At 51.5% G+C, this 21,346-nt stretch overlaps 1 protein-coding gene across 1 annotated transcript in view; it reads left to right on the top strand.

The window, feature by feature from the left end:
- LOC134990135 (shootin-1-like) overlaps positions 1–21,346 on the top strand; it is a gene marked incomplete at its 3' end in the record, with an annotated part of 145,169 nt that overhangs the window by 12,339 nt on the left and 111,484 nt on the right. The window contains exon 3 of the mRNA XM_063950650.1: positions 6,144–6,290. Coding sequence (XP_063806720.1) covers positions 6,144–6,290 — 147 coding nt within the window. The remainder of the gene's footprint in view (positions 1–6,143; positions 6,291–21,346) is intronic.

Raw genomic sequence — 21,346 nt, 5'->3', positions numbered from 1 at the left:
CTCAGCGCCTGTAGTATATCGCTCCCCAGTCTCACAGCTCCTGCAGTATATCGCTCCCTAGTCTCATAGAGCCTGCAGTATATCTCTCCCCAGTCTCACAGCGCCTGCAGTAAATCGCTCCCCAGTCTCACAGCGCCCGCAGTATATCGCTCCCCAGTCTCTCAGCGTCTGCAGTATATCGCTCCCTAGTCTCACAGCGTCTGCAGTATATCGCTTCCCAGTCTCTCAGCGTCTGCAGTATATCGCTCCCTAATCTCACAGCGTCTGCAGTATATCGCTCCCCAGTCTCACAGCGCCTGCAGTATATCGCTCCCCAGTCTCACAGCGCCTGCAGTATATCGCTCCCCAGTCTCACAGCGCCTGCAGTATATCGCTCCCCAGTCTTACCGCGCCTGCAGTATATCGCTCCTCAGTCTCTCAGCGCCTGCAGTATATCGCTCCCTAGTCTCACAGCGCCTGCAGTATATCGCTCCCCAGTCTCACAGCGACTGCAGTATATCGCTCCCCAGTCTTATAGAGCCTGCAGTATATCGCTCCCCAGTCTCACAGCGCCTGCAGTATATCGCTCCCCAGTCTCACAGCGCCTGCAGTATATCGCTCCCCAGTCTCACAGCGCCTGCAGTATATCGCTCCCCAGTCTCACAGCGCCTGCAGTATATCGCTCCCCAGTCTCACCGCGCCTGCAGTATATCGCTCCACAGTCTCTCAGCGCCTGCAGTATATCGCTCCCTAGTCTCACAGCGCCTGCAGTATATCGCTCCCCAGTCTCACAGCGCCTGCAGTATATCGCTCCACAGTCTCTCAGCGCCTGCAGTATATCGCTCCCTAGTCTCACAGCGCCTGCAGTATATCGCTCCCCAGTCTCACAGCGCCTGCAGTATATCGCTCCCCAGTCTCACAGCGACTGCAGTATATCGCTCCCTAGTCTCATAGAGCCTGCAGTATATCGCTCCCCAGTCTCACAGCGCCTGCACTATATCGCTCCCCAGTCTCACAGCGCCTGCAGTATATCGCTCCCCAGTCTCACAGCGCCTGCAGTATATCGCTCCCCAGTCTCACAGCGCCTGCAGTATATCGCTCCCCAGTCTCACCGCGCCTGCAGTATATCGCTCCACAGTCTCTCAGCGCCTGCAGTATATCGCTCCCTAGTCTCACAGCGCCTGCAGTATATCGCTCCCCAGTCTCACAGCGACTGCAGTATATTGCTCCCTAGTCTTATAGAGCCTGCAGTATATCGCTCCCCAGTCTCACAGCGCCTGCAGTATATCGCTCCCTAGTCTCATAGAGCCTGCAGTATATCTCTCCCCAGTCTCTCAGTGCCTGCAGCATATCGCTCCCCAGTCTCTCAGCGCCTGCAGTATATCGCTCCCCAGTTTCTCAGCGCCTGCAGTATATCGCTCCCTAGTCTCACAGCGCCTGCAGTACATCGCTCCCCAGTCTCACAGCGCCTGCAGTATATCGCACCCCAGTCTCACGGCGCCTGCAGTATATCGCTCCGTAGTCTCACAGCGCCTGCAGTATATCGCTCCCCAGTCTCACAGCGCCTGCAGTATATCGCTCCCCAGTCTCTCAGCGCCTGCAGTATATCGCTCCCTAGTCTCACAGCGCCTGCAGTATATCGCTCCCCAGTCTCTCAGCGCCTGCAGTATATCGCTCCCTAGTCTCACAGCGCCTGCAGTATATCGCTCCCCAGTCTCACAGCGCCTGCAGTATATCGCTCCCCAGTCTCACAGCGCCTGCAGTATATCGCTCCCCAGTCTCACAGCGCCTGCAGTATATCTCTCCCCAGTCTCACAGCGCCTGCAGTATATCGCTCCCCAGTCTCACAGTGCCTGCAGTATATCGCTCCCCAGTCTCACAGCGCCTGCAGTATATCGCTCCTCAGTCTCACAGCGCCTGCAGTATATCTCTCCCAAGTCTCACAGCGCCTGCAGCATATCGCTCCCCAGTCTCTCAGCGCCTGCAGTATATCGCTCCCTAGTCTCTCAGTGCCTGCAGTATATCGCTCCCCAGTCTCACAGCGCCTGCAGTACATCGCTCCCCAGTCTCACAGCGCCTGCAGTATATCTCTCCCCAGTCTCACAGCGCCTGCAGCATATCGCTCCCCAGTCTCTCAGCGCCTGCAGTATATCGCTCCCCAGTCTCTCAGCGCCTGCAGTATATCGCTCCCCAGTCTCACAGCGCCTGCAGTATATCGCTCCCCAGTCTCACAGTGCCTGCAGTATATCGCTCCCCAGTCTCACAGTGCCTGCAGTATATCGCTCCCCAGTCTCACAGCGCATGCAGTATATCGCTCCCAAGTCTCACAGCGCCTGCAGTATATCTCTCCCCAGTCTCACAGCGCCTGCAGCATGTCGCTCCCCAGTCTCTCAGCGCCTGCAGTATATCGCTCCCCAGTCTCTCAGTGCCTGCAGTATATCGCTCCCCAGTCTCTCAGTGCCTGCAGTATATCGCTCCCTAGTCTCACAGCGCCAGCAGTGTATCGCTCCCCAGTCTTACAGCGCCTGCAGTATATCGCTCCCCAGTCTCACAGCGCCTGCAGTATATCGCTCCCCAGTCTCACAGCGCCTGCAGTATATCGCTCCCCAGTCTCACAGCGCCTGCAGTATATCGCTCCCCAGTCTCACGGCGCCTGCAGTATATCGCTCCCCAGTCTCTCAGCTCCTGCAGCATATCGCTCCCCAGTCTCTCAGCTCCTGCAGCATATCGCTCCCCAGTCTCACCGCGCCTGCAGTATATCGCTCCCCATTCTCACAGTGCCTGCAGCATATCGCTCCCCAGTCTCACAGCGCCTGCAGTATATCGCTCCCCAGTCTCAGTGTCTGCAGGATATCGCTCCCCAGTTTCACAGTGCCTGCAGTTTATCGCTCCCCAGTCTCTCAGCTCCTGCAGTATATCGCTCCCCAGTCTCTCAGCTCCTGCAGCATATCGCTCCCCAGTCTCTCAGCTCCTGCAGCATATCGCTCCCCAGTCTCACAGCTCCTGCAGCATATCGCTCCCCTGTCTCACAGTGCCTGCAGTATATCGCTCCCCATTCTCACAGTGCCTGCAGCATATCGCTCCCCAGTCTCACAGCGCCTGCAGTATATCGCTCCCCATTCTCACAGTGCCTGCAGTATATCGCTCCCTAGTCTTACAGCGCCTGCAGTATATCGCTCCCTAGTCTCACAGCGCCTGCAGTATATCGCTCCCCATTCTCACAGTGCCTGCAGTATATCGCTCCCCATTCTCACAGCGCCTGCAGCATATCGCTCCCCAGTCTCTCAGCGCCTGCAGTATATCGCTGCCCAGTCTCACAGCGCCTGCAGTATATCGCTGCCCAGTCTCACAGCGCCTGCAGTATATCGCTCCCCAGTCTCACAGTGCCTGCAGTATATCGCTCCCCAGTCTCACAGCGCATGCAGTATATCGCTCCCCAGTCTCACAGCGCCTGCAGTATATCTCTCCCCAGTCTCACAGCGCCTGCAGCATATCGCTCCCCAGTCTCTCAGCGCCTGCAGTATATCGCTCCCCAGTCTCTCAGTGCCTGCAGTATATCGCTCCCTAGTCTCACAGCGCCTGCAGTGTATCGCTCCCCAGTCTTACAGCGCCTACAGTATATCGCTCCCCAGTCTCACAGCGCCTGCAGTATATAGCTCCCCAGTCTCACAGCGCCTGCAGTATATCGCTCCCCAGTCTCACAGCGCCTGCAGTATATCGCTCCCCAGTCTCACGGCGCCTGCAGTATATCGCTCCCCAGTCTCTCAGCTCCTGCAGCATATCGCTCCCCAGTCTCTCAGCTCCTGCAGCATATCGCTCCCCAGTCTCACAGCGCCTGCAGTATATCGCTCCCCATTCTCACAGTGCCTGCAGCATATCGCTCCCCAGTCTCACACCGCCTGCAGTATATCGCTCCCCAGTCTCAGTGTCTGCAGGATATCGCTCCCCAGTTTCACAGTGCCTGCAGTATATCGCTCCCCAGTCTCTCAGCTCCTGCAGTATATCGCTCCCCAGTCTCTCAGCTCCTGCAGCATATCGCTACCCAGTCTCTCAGCTCCTGCAGCATATCGCTCCCCAGTCTCTCAGCTCCTGCAGCATATCGCTCCCCATTCTCACAGTGCCTGCAGCATATCGCTCCCCAGTCTCACAGTGCCTGCAGTATATCGCTCCCCATTCTCACAGTGCCTGCAGTATATCGCTCCCCAGTCTCACAGCGCCTGCAGTATATCGCTCCCCATTCTCACAGTGCCTGCAGTATATCGCTCCCTAGTCTTACAGCGCCTGCAGTATATCGCTCCCTAGTCTCACAGCGCCTGCAGTATATCGCTCCCCATTCTCACAGTGCCTGCAGTATATCGCTCCCCATTCTCACAGCGCCTGCAGTATATCGCTCCCCAGTCTCACAGTGCCTGCAGTATATCGCTCCCCAGTCTCTCAGCTCCTGCAGCATATCGCTTCCCAGTCTCACAGCGCCTGCAGTATATCGCTCCCCAGTCTCTCAGCTCCTGCAGCATATCGCTCCCTAGTCTCACAGTGCCTGCAGTATATCGCTCCCCTGTCTCACAGTGCCTGCAGTATATCGCTCCCCAGTCTCTCAGCTCCTGCAGCATATCGCTCCCCAGTCTCTCAGCGCCTGCAGCATATCGCTCCCCAGTCTCTCAGCTCCTGCAGCATATCGCTCCCCAGTCTCACAGTGCCTGCAGCATATCGCTCCCCAGTCTCTCAGCTCCTGCAGTATATCGCTCCCCATTCTCACAGCGCCTGCAGTATATCGCTCCCCAGTCTCACGCACACAATGAGAGGTGATTATATTGATCAGGGCGCGGGATGTGTGTGAATGATCTGGTGGCTGCTCCTAATTGTCGCTGGCTAGGAGCAGACCGTGTACGTGACTCTGGAATAATGGGGCCACGTTTGTGTCTGTTGGTCGGGATTGGCAGCTCTCTGGAAATTGCTTCTATTCAGCCCCTGAGATAGGAGGAGGGGGCCCCGGGGGCTTCAGCAGACAATCACTTCTATTCAGCGGCAGCCGGCGCGGCGTTTGTTATAATGATAAGACCACACAACAGCAGATAGCGCTCTGTCCCCGGCCCCGCACTTCTAATCACTCCTTTAAGAGATGATCTTGAGTGGTGAAAGGAAGTCTCCATTAAGGCTGCCGCTCCCTGTGTCAGAGTGCCGCTGTTTATTTACAGCGCCCACCAGTAATTACACTTAACGTGTCACTTATGGAGAGATTGCTGGGCGGCAGCGTGGCACAGTGGGGGCTATCAGCCGCTCGGAGCAGTGATAATGCCAGGATATAATTACATGTGACACCTCTTGTAATCACAGTGTTGCTTGGCGTTCCTCTCCCCCAGTGTAACCGCTAATTAGTTAAGTGCTCGTCGCTTGGCCTGCGTTTGCTGCACATTATTATGTGTCGGGTAAACAAATGTGAAGGTCGTATTGTTGTTTGTGGGATTTATTTTCCCCACCACAATATGCATTTCAATGGCCGCAGCGCACGGCTTTGTGGTGATGTGGTGTGCACGCTCCCTTGTTGCCAGCTAATTAGCAGAAAGTGATTTTGTGTGGTGGGTGTTGGGTTGGAGGTTACTCTGTGGCCTCTGGTGGTGCCTCGCCAGCTGCTGCCTCCCGGGTAACCTGTATATGCCAGGAGCTTATGGAACATCGGTGATTGGCATAGCGATGGGCGCCATGTGAGACCTGGGGCATATTGGCGTCAGTCCTGTACATAGGTACTGATCCCACACGTCACCTCAGCACTATGGCACGCTGCGATGTGTATACAGACCTCCATGCTAAGCGACCAGTGTGCAGCAGAATGGTGCACGCCTAGTACCTGCTTCCCCCTCCAACACAGGGTGCGATAGGGTGCCAGCCGGCGTGACGGGCGTACAGCGGGTGTCAGGGCTACACCGGTGCCCACGTATAAAGCCACAAAACCCTCTGCTACAGCAGCAATGGCTCCTCGTCTCCGTACGTCATAACGGATGTAAGGTGCACTACATAGCCCAGCCACCTTCCCTATGATCTCCCTTAGGGGTGATACTCAGGAGTAGGCCATGTAACGTTATGTTGCAGTGAAGAGTCTGTTTAGCGAGCGCGCTGTACGCTATTTCATTATCGCATGATATAAGTCACCCTGCTGTGTATGAAAGGGTTAAAGGAGAAGATGATGAGCGACACCAACAACACCTCAACGCAGAGAGCAGGTTTCCTCTCTACAGCGCTGGACCGGTACCAGAAAAAGAATTCGCTAGAGGCTTACCAAATACACTTGGAATCGCATGTCATGCGCTGGCTTGGTGGGTATATAAGGGGTGTGATAGGCCGTCTGCACACATATCACTCGTTGCTGGCTTGGTGGGTGTATAAGGGGTGTGATAGGCCGTCTGCACACATATCACTCGTTGCTGGCTTGGTGGGTATATAAGGTGTGATAGGCCATCTGCACACATATCACACGTTGCTGGCTTGGTGGGTATATAAGGTGTGCGATAGGACGTCTGTACACACATCACTCGTTGCTGGCTTGGTGGGTATAGAAGGTGTGATAGGACGTCTGTACACACATCACTCGTTGCTGGCTTGGTGGGTATATAAGGTGTGATACGCCGTCTGCACACATATCACACGTTGCTGGCATGGTGGGTATATAAGGGGTGTGATAGGCCGTCTGCACACATATCTCTCGTTGCTGGCTTGGTGGGTATATAAGGTGTGATAGGCTGTCTGCACACATATCTCTCGTTGCTGGCTTGGTGGGTATATAGGTGTGTGATAGGCCGTCTGCACACATATCACTCGTTGCTGGCTTGGTGGGTATATAAGGTGTGTGATAGGCCGTCTGCACACATATAACTCGTTGCTGGCTTGGTGGGTATATAAGGTGTGTGATAGGCCGTCTGCACACATATCACTCGTTGCTGCCTTAGTGGGTATATAAGGTATGTGATAAACCGTCTGCACACATATCACTCGTTGCTGGCTTGGTGGGTATATAAGGTGTGTGATAGGCCGTCTGCACACATATCACTCGTTGCTGGCTTGGTGGGTATATAAGGGGTGTGATAGGCCGTCTGCACACATATCACTCGTTGCTGGCTTGGTGGGTATATAAGGGGTGTGATAGGACGTCTGCACACATATCACTTGTTGCTGGCTTGGTGGGTATATAAGGTGTGTGATAGGCCGTCTGCACACATATCACTCGTTGCTGGCTTGGTGGGTATATAAGGTGTGTGATAGGCCGTCTGCACACATATCACTCGTTGCTGGCTTGGTGGGTATATAAGGTGTGTGATAGGCCGTCTGCACACATATCACTCGTTGCTGGCTTGGTGGATATATAAGGTGTGATAGGCTGTCTGCACACATATCACTCGTTGCTGGCTTGGTGGGTATATAAGGGGTGTGATAGGCCGTCTGCACACGTATATCTCGTTGCTGGCTTGGTGGGTATATAAGGTGTGTGATAGGCCGTCTGCACACGTATCACTCGTTGCTGGCTTGGTGGGTATATAAGGTGTGATAGGCCATCTGTACACATATCACACGTTGCTTACTTGGTGGGTATATAAGGTGTGTGATAGGACGTCTGTACACACATCACTCGTTGCTGGCTTGGGTATATTATGTGTGATAGGACGTCTGTACACACATCACTCGTTGCTGGCTTGGTGGGTATATAAGGTGTGATAGGCCATCTGCACACATATCACACATTGCTGGCTTGGTGGGTATATAAGGTGTGTGATAGGACGTCTGTACACACATCACTCGTTGCTGGCTTGGTGGGTATATAAGGTGTGATAGGACGTCTGTACACACATCACTCGTTGCTGGCTTGGTGGGTATATAAGGTGTGTGATAGGACGTCTGCACACATATCACTCGTTGCTGGCTTGGTGGGTATATAAGGGGTGTGATAGGACGTCTGCACACATATCACTCGTTGCTGGCTTGGTGGGTATATAAGGTGTGTGATAGGCCGTCTGCACACATATCACTCGTTGCTGGCTTGGTGGGTATATAAGGTGTGTGATAGGCCGTCTGCACACATATCACTCGTTGCTGGCTTGGTGGGTATATAAGGTGTGTGATAGGCCGTCTGCACACATATCACTCGTTGCTGGCTTGGTGGGTATATAAGGTGTGTGATAGGACGTCTGCACACATATCTCTCGTTGCTGGCTTGGTGGGTATATAAGGTGTGATAGGCTGTCTGCACACATATCACTCGTTGCTGGCTTGGTGGGTATATAAGGGGTGTGATAGGCCGTCTGCACACGTATATCTCGTTGCTGGCTTGGTGGGTATATAAGGTGTGATAGGCCATCTGCACACATATCACACGTTGCTGGCTTGGTGGGTATATAAGGGGTGTGATAGGCCGTCTGCACACATATCACTCGTTGCTGGCTTGGTGGGTATATAAGGGGTGTGATAGGCCGTCTGCACACGTATCACTCGTTGCTGGCTTGGTGGGTATATAAGGTGTGATAGGCCATCTGCACACATATCACACGTTGCTGGCTTGGTGGGTATATAAGGTGTGCGATAGGCCGTCTGCACACATATCACACGTTGCTGGCTTGGTGGGTATATAAGGTGTGATAGGCTGTCTGCACACATATCACTCGTTGCTGGCTTGGTGGGTATATAAGGGGTGTGATAGGCCATCTGCACACGTATATCTCGTTGCTGCCTTGGTGGGTATATAAGGTGTGATAGGACGTCTGTACACACATCACTCATTGCTGGCTTGGTGGGTATATAAGGTGTGATAGGACGTCTGTACACACATCACTCGTTGCTGGCTTGGTGGGTATATAAGGTGTGATAGGCCATCTGCACACATATCACACATTGCTGGCTTGGTGGGTATATAAGGTGTGTGATAGGACGTCTGTACACACATCACTCGTTGCTGGCTTGGTGGGTATATAAGGTGTGATAGGACGTCTGTACACACATCACTCGTTGCTGGCTTGGTGGGTATATAAGGTGTGATACGCCGTCTGCACACATATCACACGTTGCTGGCATGGTGGGTATATAAGGGGTGTGATAGGCCGTCTGCACACATATCTCTCGTTGCTGGCTTGGTGGGTATATAAGGTGTGATAGGCTGTCTGCACACATATCACTCGTTGCTGGCTTGGTGGTTATATAAGGTGTGATAGGCCGTCTGCACACATATCACTCGTTGCTGGCTTGGTGGGTATATAAGGTGTGTGATAGGCCGTCTGCACACATATCACTCGTTGCTGGCTTGGTGGGTATATAAGGTGTGTGATAGGCCGTATGCACACATATCACTCGTTGCTGCCTTAGTGGGTATATAAGGTATGTGATAAACCGTCTGCACACATATCACTCGTTGCTGGCTTGGTGGGTATATAAGGTGTGTGATAGGCCGTCTGCACACATATCACTCGTTGCTGGCTTGGTGGGTATATAAGGGGTGTGATAGGACGTCTGCACACATATCACTCGTTGCTGGCTTGGTGGGTATATAAGGTGTGTGATAGGCCGTCTGCACACATATCACTCGTTGCTGGCTTGGTGGGTATATAAGGGGTGTGATAGGACGTCTGCACACATATCACTCGTTGCTGGCTTGGTGGGTATATAAGGTGTGTGATAGGCCGTCTGCACACATATCACTCGTTGCTGGCTTGGTGGGTATATAAGGTGTGTGATAGGCCGTCTGCACACATATCACTCGTTGCTGGCTTGGTGGGTATATAAGGTGTGTGATAGGCCGTCTGCACACATATCACTCGTTGCTGGCTTGGTGGGTATATAAGGTGTGTGATAGGACGTCTGCACACGTATATCTCGTTGCTGGCTTGGTGGGTGTATAAGGTGTGTGATAGGCCGTCTGCACACATATCACTCATTGCTGGCTTGGTGGGTATATAAGGTGTGTGATAGGCCGTCTGCACACATCACTCTTTGCTGGCTTGGTGTGTATATAAGGGGTGTGATAGGACGTCTGCACACACATCACTCGTTGCTGCCTTGGTGGGTATATAAGGTGTGTGATAGGTCGTCTGCACACATATCACTCGTTGCTGGCTTGGTGGGTATATAAGGGGTGTGATATGCCGTCTGCACACATATCACTCGTTGCTGGCTTGGTGGGTATATAAGGTGTGTGATAGGTCGTCTGCACACATATCACTCGTTGCTGGCTTGGTGGGTATATAAGGGGTGTGATATGCCGTCTGCACACATATTACTCGTTGCTGGCTTGTTGGGTATATAATGTGTGTTATAGGCTGTCTGCACACATATCACTTGTTGCTGGCTTGGTGGGTATATAAGGTGTGATAGGACGTCTGCACACATCACTCGTTGCTGGCTTGGTGGGTATATAAGGTGTGATAGGCCGTCTGCACACATATCACACGTTGCTGGCTTGGTGGGTATATAAGCTGTGTGATAGGCCGTCTGCACACATATCACTCGTTGCTGTCTTGGTGGGTATATAAGGTGTGATAGGCCGTCTGCACACATATCACTCGTTGCTGGCTTGGTGGGTATATAAGGTGTGTGATAGGCCGTCTGCACACATATTACTCGTTGCTGGCTTGGTGGGTATATAAGGTGTGATAGGCCGTCTGCACACATATCACTCGTTGCTGGCTTGGTGGGTATATAAGGTGTGATAGGCCGTCTGCACACATATCACTCGTTGCTGACTTGGTGGGTATATAATGTGTGTAATAGGCCGTCTGCACACATATCACTCGTTGCTGGCTTGGTGGGTTTATAAGGGGTGTGATAGGCCGTCTTCACACATATAACTCGTTGCTGGCTTGGTGGGTATATAAGGGTTGTGATAGGCCGTCTGCACACACATCACTCGTTGCTGGCTTGGTGGGTATATAAGGTGTGTGATATGACGTCTGCACACATATCACTCGTTGCTGGCTTGGTGGGTATATAAGGTGTGATAGGCTGTCTGCACACACATCACACGTTGCTGGCTTGGTGGGTATATAAGGTGTGTGATAGGCCGTCTGCACACATATCTCTCGTTGCTGGCTTGGTGGGTATATAAGGTGTGATAGGCTGTCTGCACACATATCACTCGTTGCTGGCTTGGTGGGTATATAAGGTGTGTGATAGGACGTCTGCACACATATCACTCGTTGCTGGCTTGGTGGGTATATAAGGTGTGATAGGCTGTCTGCACACACATCACATGTTGCTGGCTTGGTGGGTATATAAGGTGTGTGATAGGCCGTCTGCACACATATCTCTCGTTGCTGGCTTGGTGGGTATATAAGGTGTGATAGGCTGTCTGCACACACATCACTCGTTGCTGGCTTGGTGGGTATATAAGGTGTGTGATAGGCCGTCTGCACACATATCTCTCGTTGCTGGCTTGGTGGGTATATAAGGTGTGATAGGCTGTCTGCACACATATCACTCGTTGCTGGCTTGGTGGGTATATAAGGTGTGATAGGCCGTCTGCACACATATTACTCGTTGCTGGCTTGGTGGGTATATAAGGTGTGATAGGCCGTCTGCACACATATCACTCGTTGCTGGCTTGGTGGGTATATAAGGTGTGATAGGCCGTCTGCACACATATCACTAGTTGCTGACTTGGTGGGTATATAATGTGTGTGATAGGCCGTCTGCACACATATCACTCGTTGCTGGCTTGGTGGGTTTATAAGGGGTGTGATAGGCCGTCTGCACACATATCACTCGTTGCTGGCTTGGTGGGTGTATAAGGGGTGTGATAGGCCGTCTGCACACACATCACACGTTGCTGGCTTGGTGGGTATATAAGGCGTGTGATAGGCCGTCTGCACACATATCACTCGTTGCTGGCTTAGTGGGTATATAAGGTGTGTGATAGGACGTCTGCACACATATCACACGTTGCTGGCTTGGTAGGTATATAAGGGGTGTGATAGGCCATCTGCACACATATCACACGTTACTGGCTTGGTGTGTATATAAGGTGTGTGATAGGCCGTCTGCACACACATCACTCGTTGCTGGCTTGGTGGGTATATAAGGTGTGTGATAGGCCGTCTGCACACATATCACTCGTTGCTGGCTTGGTGGGTTTATAAGGGGTGTGAAAGGTCGTCTGCACACACATCACACGTTGCTGGCTTGGTGGGTTTATAAGGGGTGTGATAGGCCGTCTGCACACATATCACTCGTTGCTGGCTTGGTGGGTATATAAGGTGTGTGATAGGACGTCTGCACACATATCACACGTTGCTGGTTTGGTGGGTATAAAAGGGGTGTGATAGGCCGTCTGCACACATACTACACGTTGCTGGCTTGGTGGGTGTATAAGGTGTGTGATAGGCCGTCTGCACACATATCACTCATTGCTGGCTTGGTGGGTATATAAGGTGTGTGATAGGCCGTCTGCACACATCACTCGTTGCTGGCTTGGTGGGTATATAAGGTGTGTGATAGTCCGTCTGCACACATATCACTCGTTGCTGGCTTGGTGGGTATATAAGGTGTGTGATAGGCCGTCTGCACACATCACTCGTTGCTGGCTTGGTGGGTGTATAAGGTGTGTGATAGGCCGTCTGCACACATATCACTCGTTGCTGGCTTGGTGGGTATATAAGGTGTGTGATAGGCCGTCTGCACACATATCACTCGTTGCTGGCTTGGTGGGTATATAAGGTGTGTGATAGGCCGTCTGCACACATATCACTCGTTGCTGGCTTGGTGGGTATATAAGGTGTGTGATAGGCCGTCTGCACACATATCACTCGTTCCTGGCTTGGTGGGTATATAAGGTGTGATAGGCTGTCTGCACACATATCACTCGTTGCTGGCTTGGTGGGTATGTAAGGTGTGTGATAGGCCGTCTGCACACATATCACTCGTTGCTGGCTTGGTGGGTATATAAGGGGTGTGATAGGCCGTCTGCACACATATCACACGTTGCCGGCTTGGTGGGTATATAAGGTGTGTGATAGGCCGTCTGCACACATATCACTCGTTGCTGGCTTGGTGAAAATATAAGGTGTGTGATAGGCCGTCTGCACACATATCACTCGTTCCTGGCTTGGTGGGTATATAAGGTGTGATAGGCCGTCTGCACACATATTACTCGTTGCTGGCTTGGTTGGTAAATAAGGTGTGATAGGCCGTCTGCACACATATCACTCGTTGCTGGCTTGGTGAGTATATAAGGTGTGATAGGCCGTCTGCACACATATCACTAGTTGCTGACTTGGTGGGTATATAATGTGTGTGATAGGCCGTCTGCACACATATCACTCGTTGCTGGCTTGGTGGGTTTATAAGGGGTGTGATAGGCCGTCTGCACACATATCACTCGTTGCTGGCTTGGTGGGTGTATAAGGGGTGTGATAGGCCGTCTGCACACATATCACACGTTGCTGGCTTGGTGGGTATATAAGGTGTGTGATAGGACGTCTGCACATATAGCACTCGTTGCTGGCTTGGTGGGTATATAAGGTGTGTGATAGGCCGTCTGCACACATATCACTCGTTACTGGCTTGGTGTGTATATAAGGTGTGTGATAGGCCGTCTGCACACACATCACTCGTTGCTGGCTTGGTGGGTATACAAGGTGTGTGATAGGCCGTCTGCACACATATCACTCGTTGCTGGCTTGGTGGGTTTATAAGGGGTGTGAAAGGTCGTCTGCACACACATCACACGTTGCTGGCTTGGTGGGTTTATAAGGGGTGTGATAGGCCGTCTGCACACACATCACTCGTTGCTGGCTTGGTGGGTATATAAGGTGTGATAGGCCGTCTGCACACATATCACACGTTGCTGGCTTGGTGGGTATATAAGGTGTGTGATAGGCCGTCTGCACACATATCTCTCGTTGCTGGCTTGGTGGGTATATAAGGTGTGATAGGCTGTCTGCACACATATCACTCGTTGCTGGCTTGGTGGGTATATAAGGTGTGATAGGCCGTCTGCACACATATTACTCGTTGCTGGCTTGGTGGGTATATAAGGTGTGATAGGCCGCCTGCACACATATCACTCGTTGCTGGCTTGGTGGGTATATAAGGTGTAATAGGCCGTCTGCACACATATCACTAGTTGCTGACTTGGTGGGTATATAATGTGTGTGATAGGCCGTCTGCACACATATCACTCGTTGCTGGCTTGGTGGGTTTATAAGGGGTGTGATAGGCCGTCTGCACACATATCACTCGTTGCTGGCTTGGTGGGTGTATAAGGGGTGTGATAGGCCGTCTGCACACACATCACACGTTGCTGGCTTGGTGGGTATATAAGGAGTGTGATAGGCCGTCTGCACACATATCACTCGTTGCTGGCTTAGTGGGTATATAAGGTGTGTGATAGGACGTCTGCACACATATCACTCGTTGCTGGCTTGGTGGGTATATAAGGGGTGTGATAGGCCATCTGCACACATATCACACGTTACTGGCTTGGTGTGTATATAAGGTGTGTGATAGGCCGTCTGCACACACATCACTCGTTGCTGGCTTGGTGGGTATATAAGGTGTGTGATAGGCCGTCTGCACACATATCACTCGTTGCTGGCTTGGTGGGTTTATAAGGGGTGTGAAAGGTCGTCTGCACACACATCACACGTTGCTGGCTTGGTGGGTTTATAAGGTGTGTGATAGGCCGTCTGCACACATATCACTCGTTGCTGGCTTGGTGGGTATATAAGGTGTGTGATAGGACGTCTGCACACATATCACACGTTGCTGGCTTGGTGGGTATATAAGGGGTGTGATAGGCCGTCTGCACACATATTACACGTTGCTGGCTTGGTGGGTGTATAAGGTGTGTGATAGGCCGTCTGCACACATATCACTCATTGCTGGCTTGGTGGGTATATAAGGTGTGTGATAGGCCGTCTGCACACATCACTTTTTGCTGGCTTGGTGGGTATATAAGGGGTGTGATAGGCCGTCTTCACACATATCACTCGTTGCTGGCTTGGTGGGTATATAAGGTGTGTGATAGTCCGTCTGCACACATATCACTCGTTGCTGGCTTGGTGGGTATATAAGGTGTGTGATAGGCCGTCTGCACACATCACTCGTTGCTGGCTTGGTGGGTGTATAAGGTGTGTGATAGGCCGTCTGCACACATATCACTCGTTGCTGGCTTGGTGGGTATATAAGGTGTGTGATAGGCCGTCTGCACACATATCACTCGTTGCTGGCTTGGTGGGTATATAAGGTGTGTGATAGGCCGTCTGCACACATATCACTCGTTGCTGGCTTGGTGGGTGTATAAGGTGTGTGATAGGCCGTCTGCACACATATCACTCGTTGCTGGCTTGGTGGGTATATAAGGTGTGTGATAGGCCGTCTGCACACATATCACTCGTTCCTGGCTTGGTGGGTATATAAGGTGTGTGATAAACCGTCTGCACATATATCACTCGTTGCTGGCTTGGTGGGTATGTAAGGTGTGTGATAGGCCGTCTGCACACATATCACTCGTTGCTGGCTTGGTGGGTATATACGGGGTGTGATAGGCCGTCTGCACACATATCACACGTTGCCGGCTTGGTGGGTATATAAGGTGTGTGATAGGCCGTCTGCACACATATCACTCGTTGCTGGCTTGGTGAAAATATAAGGTGTGTGATAGGCCGTCTGCACACATATCACTCGTTCCTGGCTTGGTGGGTATATAAGGTGTGATAGGCCGTCTACACACATATTACTCGTTGCTGGCTTGGTTGGTATATAAGGTGTGATAGGCTGTCTGCACACATATCACTCGTTGCTGGCTTGGTGGGTATATAAGGTGTGATAGGCCGTCTGCACACATATCACTCGTTGCTGACTTGGTGGGTATATAATGTGTGTAATAGGCCGTCTGCACACATATCACTCGTTGCTGGCTTGGTGGGTTTATAAGGGGTGTGATAGGCCGTCTTCACACATATCACTCGTTGCTGGCTTGGTGGGTATATAAGGGGTGTGATAGGCCGTCTGCACACACATCACTCGTTGCTGGCTTGGTGGGTATATAAGGTGTGTGATATGACGTCTGCACACATATCACTCGTTGCTGGCTTGGTGGGTATATAAGGTGTGATAGGCTGTCTGCACACACATCACACGTTGCTGGCTTGGTGGGTATATAAGGTGTGTGATAGGCCGTCTGCACACATATCTCTCGTTGCTGGCTTGGTGGGTATATAAGGTGTGATAGGCTGTCTGCACACATATCACTCGTTGCTGGCTTGGTGGGTATATAAGGTGTGTGATAGGACGTCTGCACACATATCACTCGTTGCTGGCTTGGTGGGTATATAAGGTGTGGTAGGCTGTCTGCACACACATCACACGTTGCTGGCTTGGTGGGTATATAAGGTGTGTGATAGGCCGTCTGCACACATATCTCTCGTTGCTGGCTTGGTGGGTATATAAGGTGTGATAGGCTGTCTGCACACACATCACTCGTTGCTGGCTTGGTGGGTATATAAGGTGTGTGATAGGACGTCTGCACACATATCACTCGTTGCTGGCTTGGTGGGTATATAAGGTGTGATAGGCTGTCTGCACACACATCACACGTTGCTGGCTTGGTGGGTATATAAGGTGTGTGATAGGCCGTCTGCACACATATCTCTCGTTGCTGGCTTGGTGGGTATATAAGGTGTGATAGGCTGTCTGCACACATATCACTCGTTGCTGGCTTGGTGGGTATATAAGGTGTGATAGGCCGTCTGCACACATATTACTCGTTGCTGGCTTGGTGGGTATATATAAGGTGTGATAGGCCGTCTGCACACATATCACTCGTTGCTGGCTTGGTGGGTATATAAGGTGTGATAGGCCGTCTGCACACATATCACTAGTTGCTGACTTGGTGGGTATATAATGTGTGTGATAGGCCGTCTGCACACATATCACTCGTTGCTGGCTTGGTGGGTTTATAAGGGGTGTGATAGGCCATCTGCACACATATCACTCGTTGCTGGCTTGGTGGGTGTATAAGGGGTGTGATAGGCCGTCTGCACACACATCACACGTTGCTGGCTTGGTGGGTATATAAAGAGTGTGATAGGCCGTCTGCACACATATCACTCGTTGCTGGCTTAGTGGGTATATAAGGTGTGTGATAGGACGTCTGCACACATATCACTCGTTGCTGGCTTGGTAGGTATATAAGGGGTGTGATAGGCCGTCTGCACACATATCACTCGTTGCTGGCTTGGTGGGTTTATAAGGGGTGTGAAAGGTCGTCTGCACACACATCACACGTTGCTGGCTTGGTGGGTTTATAAGGGGTGTGATAGGCCGTCTGCACACATATCACTCGTTGCTGGCTTGGTGGGTATATAAGGTGTGTGATAGGACGTCTGCACACATATCACACGTTGCTGGCTTGGTGGGTATAAAAGGGGTGTGATAGGCCGTCTGCACACATACTACACGTTGCTGGCTTGGTGGGTGTATAAGGTGTGTGATAGGCCGTCTGCACACATATCACTCATTGCTGGCTTGGTGGGTATATAAGGTGTGTGATAGGCCGTCTGCACACATCACTCTTTGCTGGCTTGGTGGGTATATAAGGGGTGTGATAGGCCGTCTTCACACATATCACTCGTTGCTGGCTTGGTGGGTATATAAGGTGTGTGATAGTCCGTCTGCACACATATCACTCGTTGCTGGCTTGGTGGGTATATAAGGTGTGTGATAGGCCGTCTGCACACATCACTCGTTGCTGGCTTGGTGGGTGTATAAGGTGTGTGATAGGCCGTCTGCACACATATCACTCGTTGCTGGCTTGGTGGGTATATAAGGTGTGTGATAGGCCGTCTGCACACATATCACTCGTTGCTGGCTTGGTGGGTATATAAGGTGTGTGATAGGCCGTCTGCACACATATCACTCGTTGCTGGCTTGGTGGGTATATAAGGTGTGTGATAGGCCGTCTGCACACATATCACTCGTTCCTGGCTTGGTGGGTATATAAGGTGTGTGATAAACAGTCTGCACATATATCACTCGTTGCTGGCTTGGTGGGTATGTAAGGTGTGTGATAGGCCGTCTGCACACATATCACTCGTTGCTGGCTTGGTGGGTATATAAGGGGTGTGATAGGCCGTCTGTACACATATCACACGTTGCCGGCTTGGTGGGTATATAAGGTGTGTGATAGGCCGTCTGCACACATATCACTCGTTGCTGGCTTGGTGAAAATATAAGGTGTGTGATAGGCCGTCTGCACACATATCACTCGTTCCTGGCTTGGTGGGTATATAAGGTGTGATAGGCCGTCTGCACACATATTACTCGTTGCTGGCTTGGTTGGTAAATAAGGTGTGATAGGCCGTCTGCACACATATCACTCGTTGCTGGCTTGGTGGGTATATAAGGTGTGATAGGCCGTCTGCACACATATCACTAGTTGCTGACTTGGTGGGTATATAATGTGTGTGATAGGCCGTCTGCACACATATCACTCGTTGCTGGCTTGGTGGGTTTATAAGGGGTGTGATAGGCCGTCTGCACACATATCACTCGTTGCTGGCTTGGTGGGTGTATAAGGGGTGTGATAGGCCGTCTGCACACATATCACACGTTGCTGGCTTGGTGGGTATATAAGGTGTGTGATAGGACGTCTGCACATATAGCACTCGTTGCTGGCTTGGTGGGTATATAAGGTGTGTGATAGGCCGTCTGCACACATATCACTCGTTACTGGCTTGGTGTGTATATAAGGTGTGTGATAGGCCGTCTGCACACACATCACTCGTTGCTGGCTTGGTGGGTATATAAGGTGTGTGATAGGCCGTCTGCACACATATCACTCGTTGCTGGCTTGGTGGGTTTATAAGGGGTGTGAAAGGTCGTCTGCACACACATCACACGTTGCTGGCTTGGTGGGTTTATAAGGGGTGTGATAGGCCGTCTGCACACACATCACTCGTTGCTGGCTTGGTGGGTATATAAGGTGTGATAGGCCGTCTGCACACATATCACACGTTGCTGGCTTGGTGGGTATATAAGGTGTGTGATAGGCCGTCTGCACACATATCTCTCGTTGCTGGCTTGGTGGGTATATAAGGTGTGATAGGCTGTCTGCACACATATCACTCGTTGCTGGCTTGGTGGGTATATAAGGTGTGATAGGCCGTCTGCACACATATTACTCGTTGCTGGCTTGGTGGGTATATAAGGTGTGATAGGCCGTCTGCACACATATTACTCGTTGCTGGCTTGGTGGGTATATAAGGTGTGATAGGCCGCCTGCACACATATCACTCGTTGCTGGCTTGGTGGGTATATAAGGTGTGATAGGCCGTCTGCACACATATTACTCGTTGCTGGCTTGGTGGGTATATAAGGTGTGATAGGCCGTCTGCACACATATTACTCGTTGCTGGCTTGGTGGGTATATAAGGTGTGATAGGCCGTCTGCACACTTATCACTAGTTGCTGACTTGGTGGGTATATAATGTGTGTGATAGGCCGTCTGCACACATATCACTCGTTGCTGGCTTGGTGGGTTTATAAGGGGTGTGATAGGCCGTCTGCACACATATCACTCGTTGCTGGCTTGGTGGGTGTATAAGGGGTGTGATAGGCCGTCTGCACACACATCACACGTTGCTGGCTTGGTGGGTATATAAGGAGTGTGATAGGCCGTCTGCACACATATCACTCGTTGCTGGCTTAGTGGGTATATAAGGTGTGTGATAGGACGTCTGCACACATATCACTCGTTGCTGGCTTGGTGGGTATATAAGGGGTGTGATAGGCCATCTGCACACATATCACACGTTACTGGCTTGGTGTGTATATAAGGTGTGTGATAGGCCGTCTGCACACACATCACTCGTTGCTGGCTTGGTGGGTATATAAGGTGTGTGATGGGCCGTCTGCACACATATCACTCGTTGCTGGCTTGGTGGGTTTATAAGGGGTGTGAAAGGTCGTCTGCACACACATCACACGTTGCTGGCTTGGTGGGTTTATAAGGGGTGTGATAGGCCGTCTGCACACATATCACTCGTTGCTGGCTTGGTGGGTATATAAGGTGTGTGATAGGACGTCTGCACACATATCACACGTTGCTGGCTTGGTGGGTATATAAGGGGTGTGATAGGCCGTCTGCACACATATTACACGTTGCTGGCTTGGTGGGTGTATAAGGTGTGTGATAGGCCGTCTGCACACATATCACTCATTGCTGGCTTGGTGGGTATATAAGGTGTGTGATAGGCCGTCTGCACACATCACTCTTTGCTGGCTTGGTGGGTATATAAGGGGTGTGATAGGCCGTCTTCACACATATCACTCGTTGCTGGCTTGGTGGGTATATAAGGTGTGTGATAGTCCGTCTGCACACATATCACTCGTTGCTGGCTTGGTGGGTATATAAGGTGTGTGATAGGCCGTCTGCACACATCACTCGTTGCTGGCTTGGTGGGTGTATAAGGTGTGTGATAGGCCGTCTGCACACATATCACTCGTTGCTGGCTTGGTGGGTATATAAGGTGTGTGATAGGCCGTCTGCACACATATCACTCGTTGCTGGCTTGGTGGGTATATAAGGTGTGTGATAGGCCGTCTGCACACATATCACTCGTTGCTGGCTTGGTGGGTGTATAAGGTGTGTGATAGGCCGTCTGCACACATATCACTCGTTGCTGGCTTGGTGGGTATATAAGGTGTGTGATAGGCCGTCTGCACACATATCACTCGTTCCTGGCTTGGTGGGTATATAAGGTGTGTGATAAACCGTCTGCACATATATCACTCGTTGCTGGCTTGGTGGGTATGTAAGGTGTGTGATAGGCCGTCTGCACACATATCACTCGTTGCTGGCTTAGTGGGTATATAAGGGGTGTGATAGGCCGTCTGCACACATATCACACGTTGCCGGCTTGGTGGGTATATAAGGTGTGTGATAGGCCGTCTGCACACATATCACTCGTTGCTGGCTTGGTGAAAATATAAGGTGTGTGATAGGCCGTCTGCACACATATCACTCGTTCCTGGCTTGGTGGGTATATAAGGTGTGATAGGCCGTCTGCACACATATTACTCGTTGCTGGCTTGGTTGGTATATAAGGTGTGATAGGCTGTCTGCACACATATCACTCGTTGCTGGCTTGGTGGGTATATAAGGTGTGATAGGCCGTCTGCACACATATCACTAGTTGCTGACTTGGTGGGTATATAATGTGTGTGATAGGCCGTCTGCACACATATCACTCGTTGCTGGCTTGGTGGGTGTATAAGTTGTGTGATAGGCCGTCTGCACACATATCACTCATTGCTGGCTTGGTGGGTATATAAGGTGTGTGATAGGCCGTCTGCACACATCACTCTTTGCTGGCTTGGTGGGTATATAAGGGGTGTG

Source organism: Pseudophryne corroboree, unplaced genomic scaffold (genome assembly GCF_028390025.1).
Source record: "Pseudophryne corroboree isolate aPseCor3 unplaced genomic scaffold, aPseCor3.hap2 scaffold_1143, whole genome shotgun sequence".
NCBI classification, from domain to species: domain Eukaryota; kingdom Metazoa; phylum Chordata; class Amphibia; order Anura; family Myobatrachidae; genus Pseudophryne; species Pseudophryne corroboree.
This window is presented reverse-complemented; position numbering and strand designations above follow the sequence as displayed.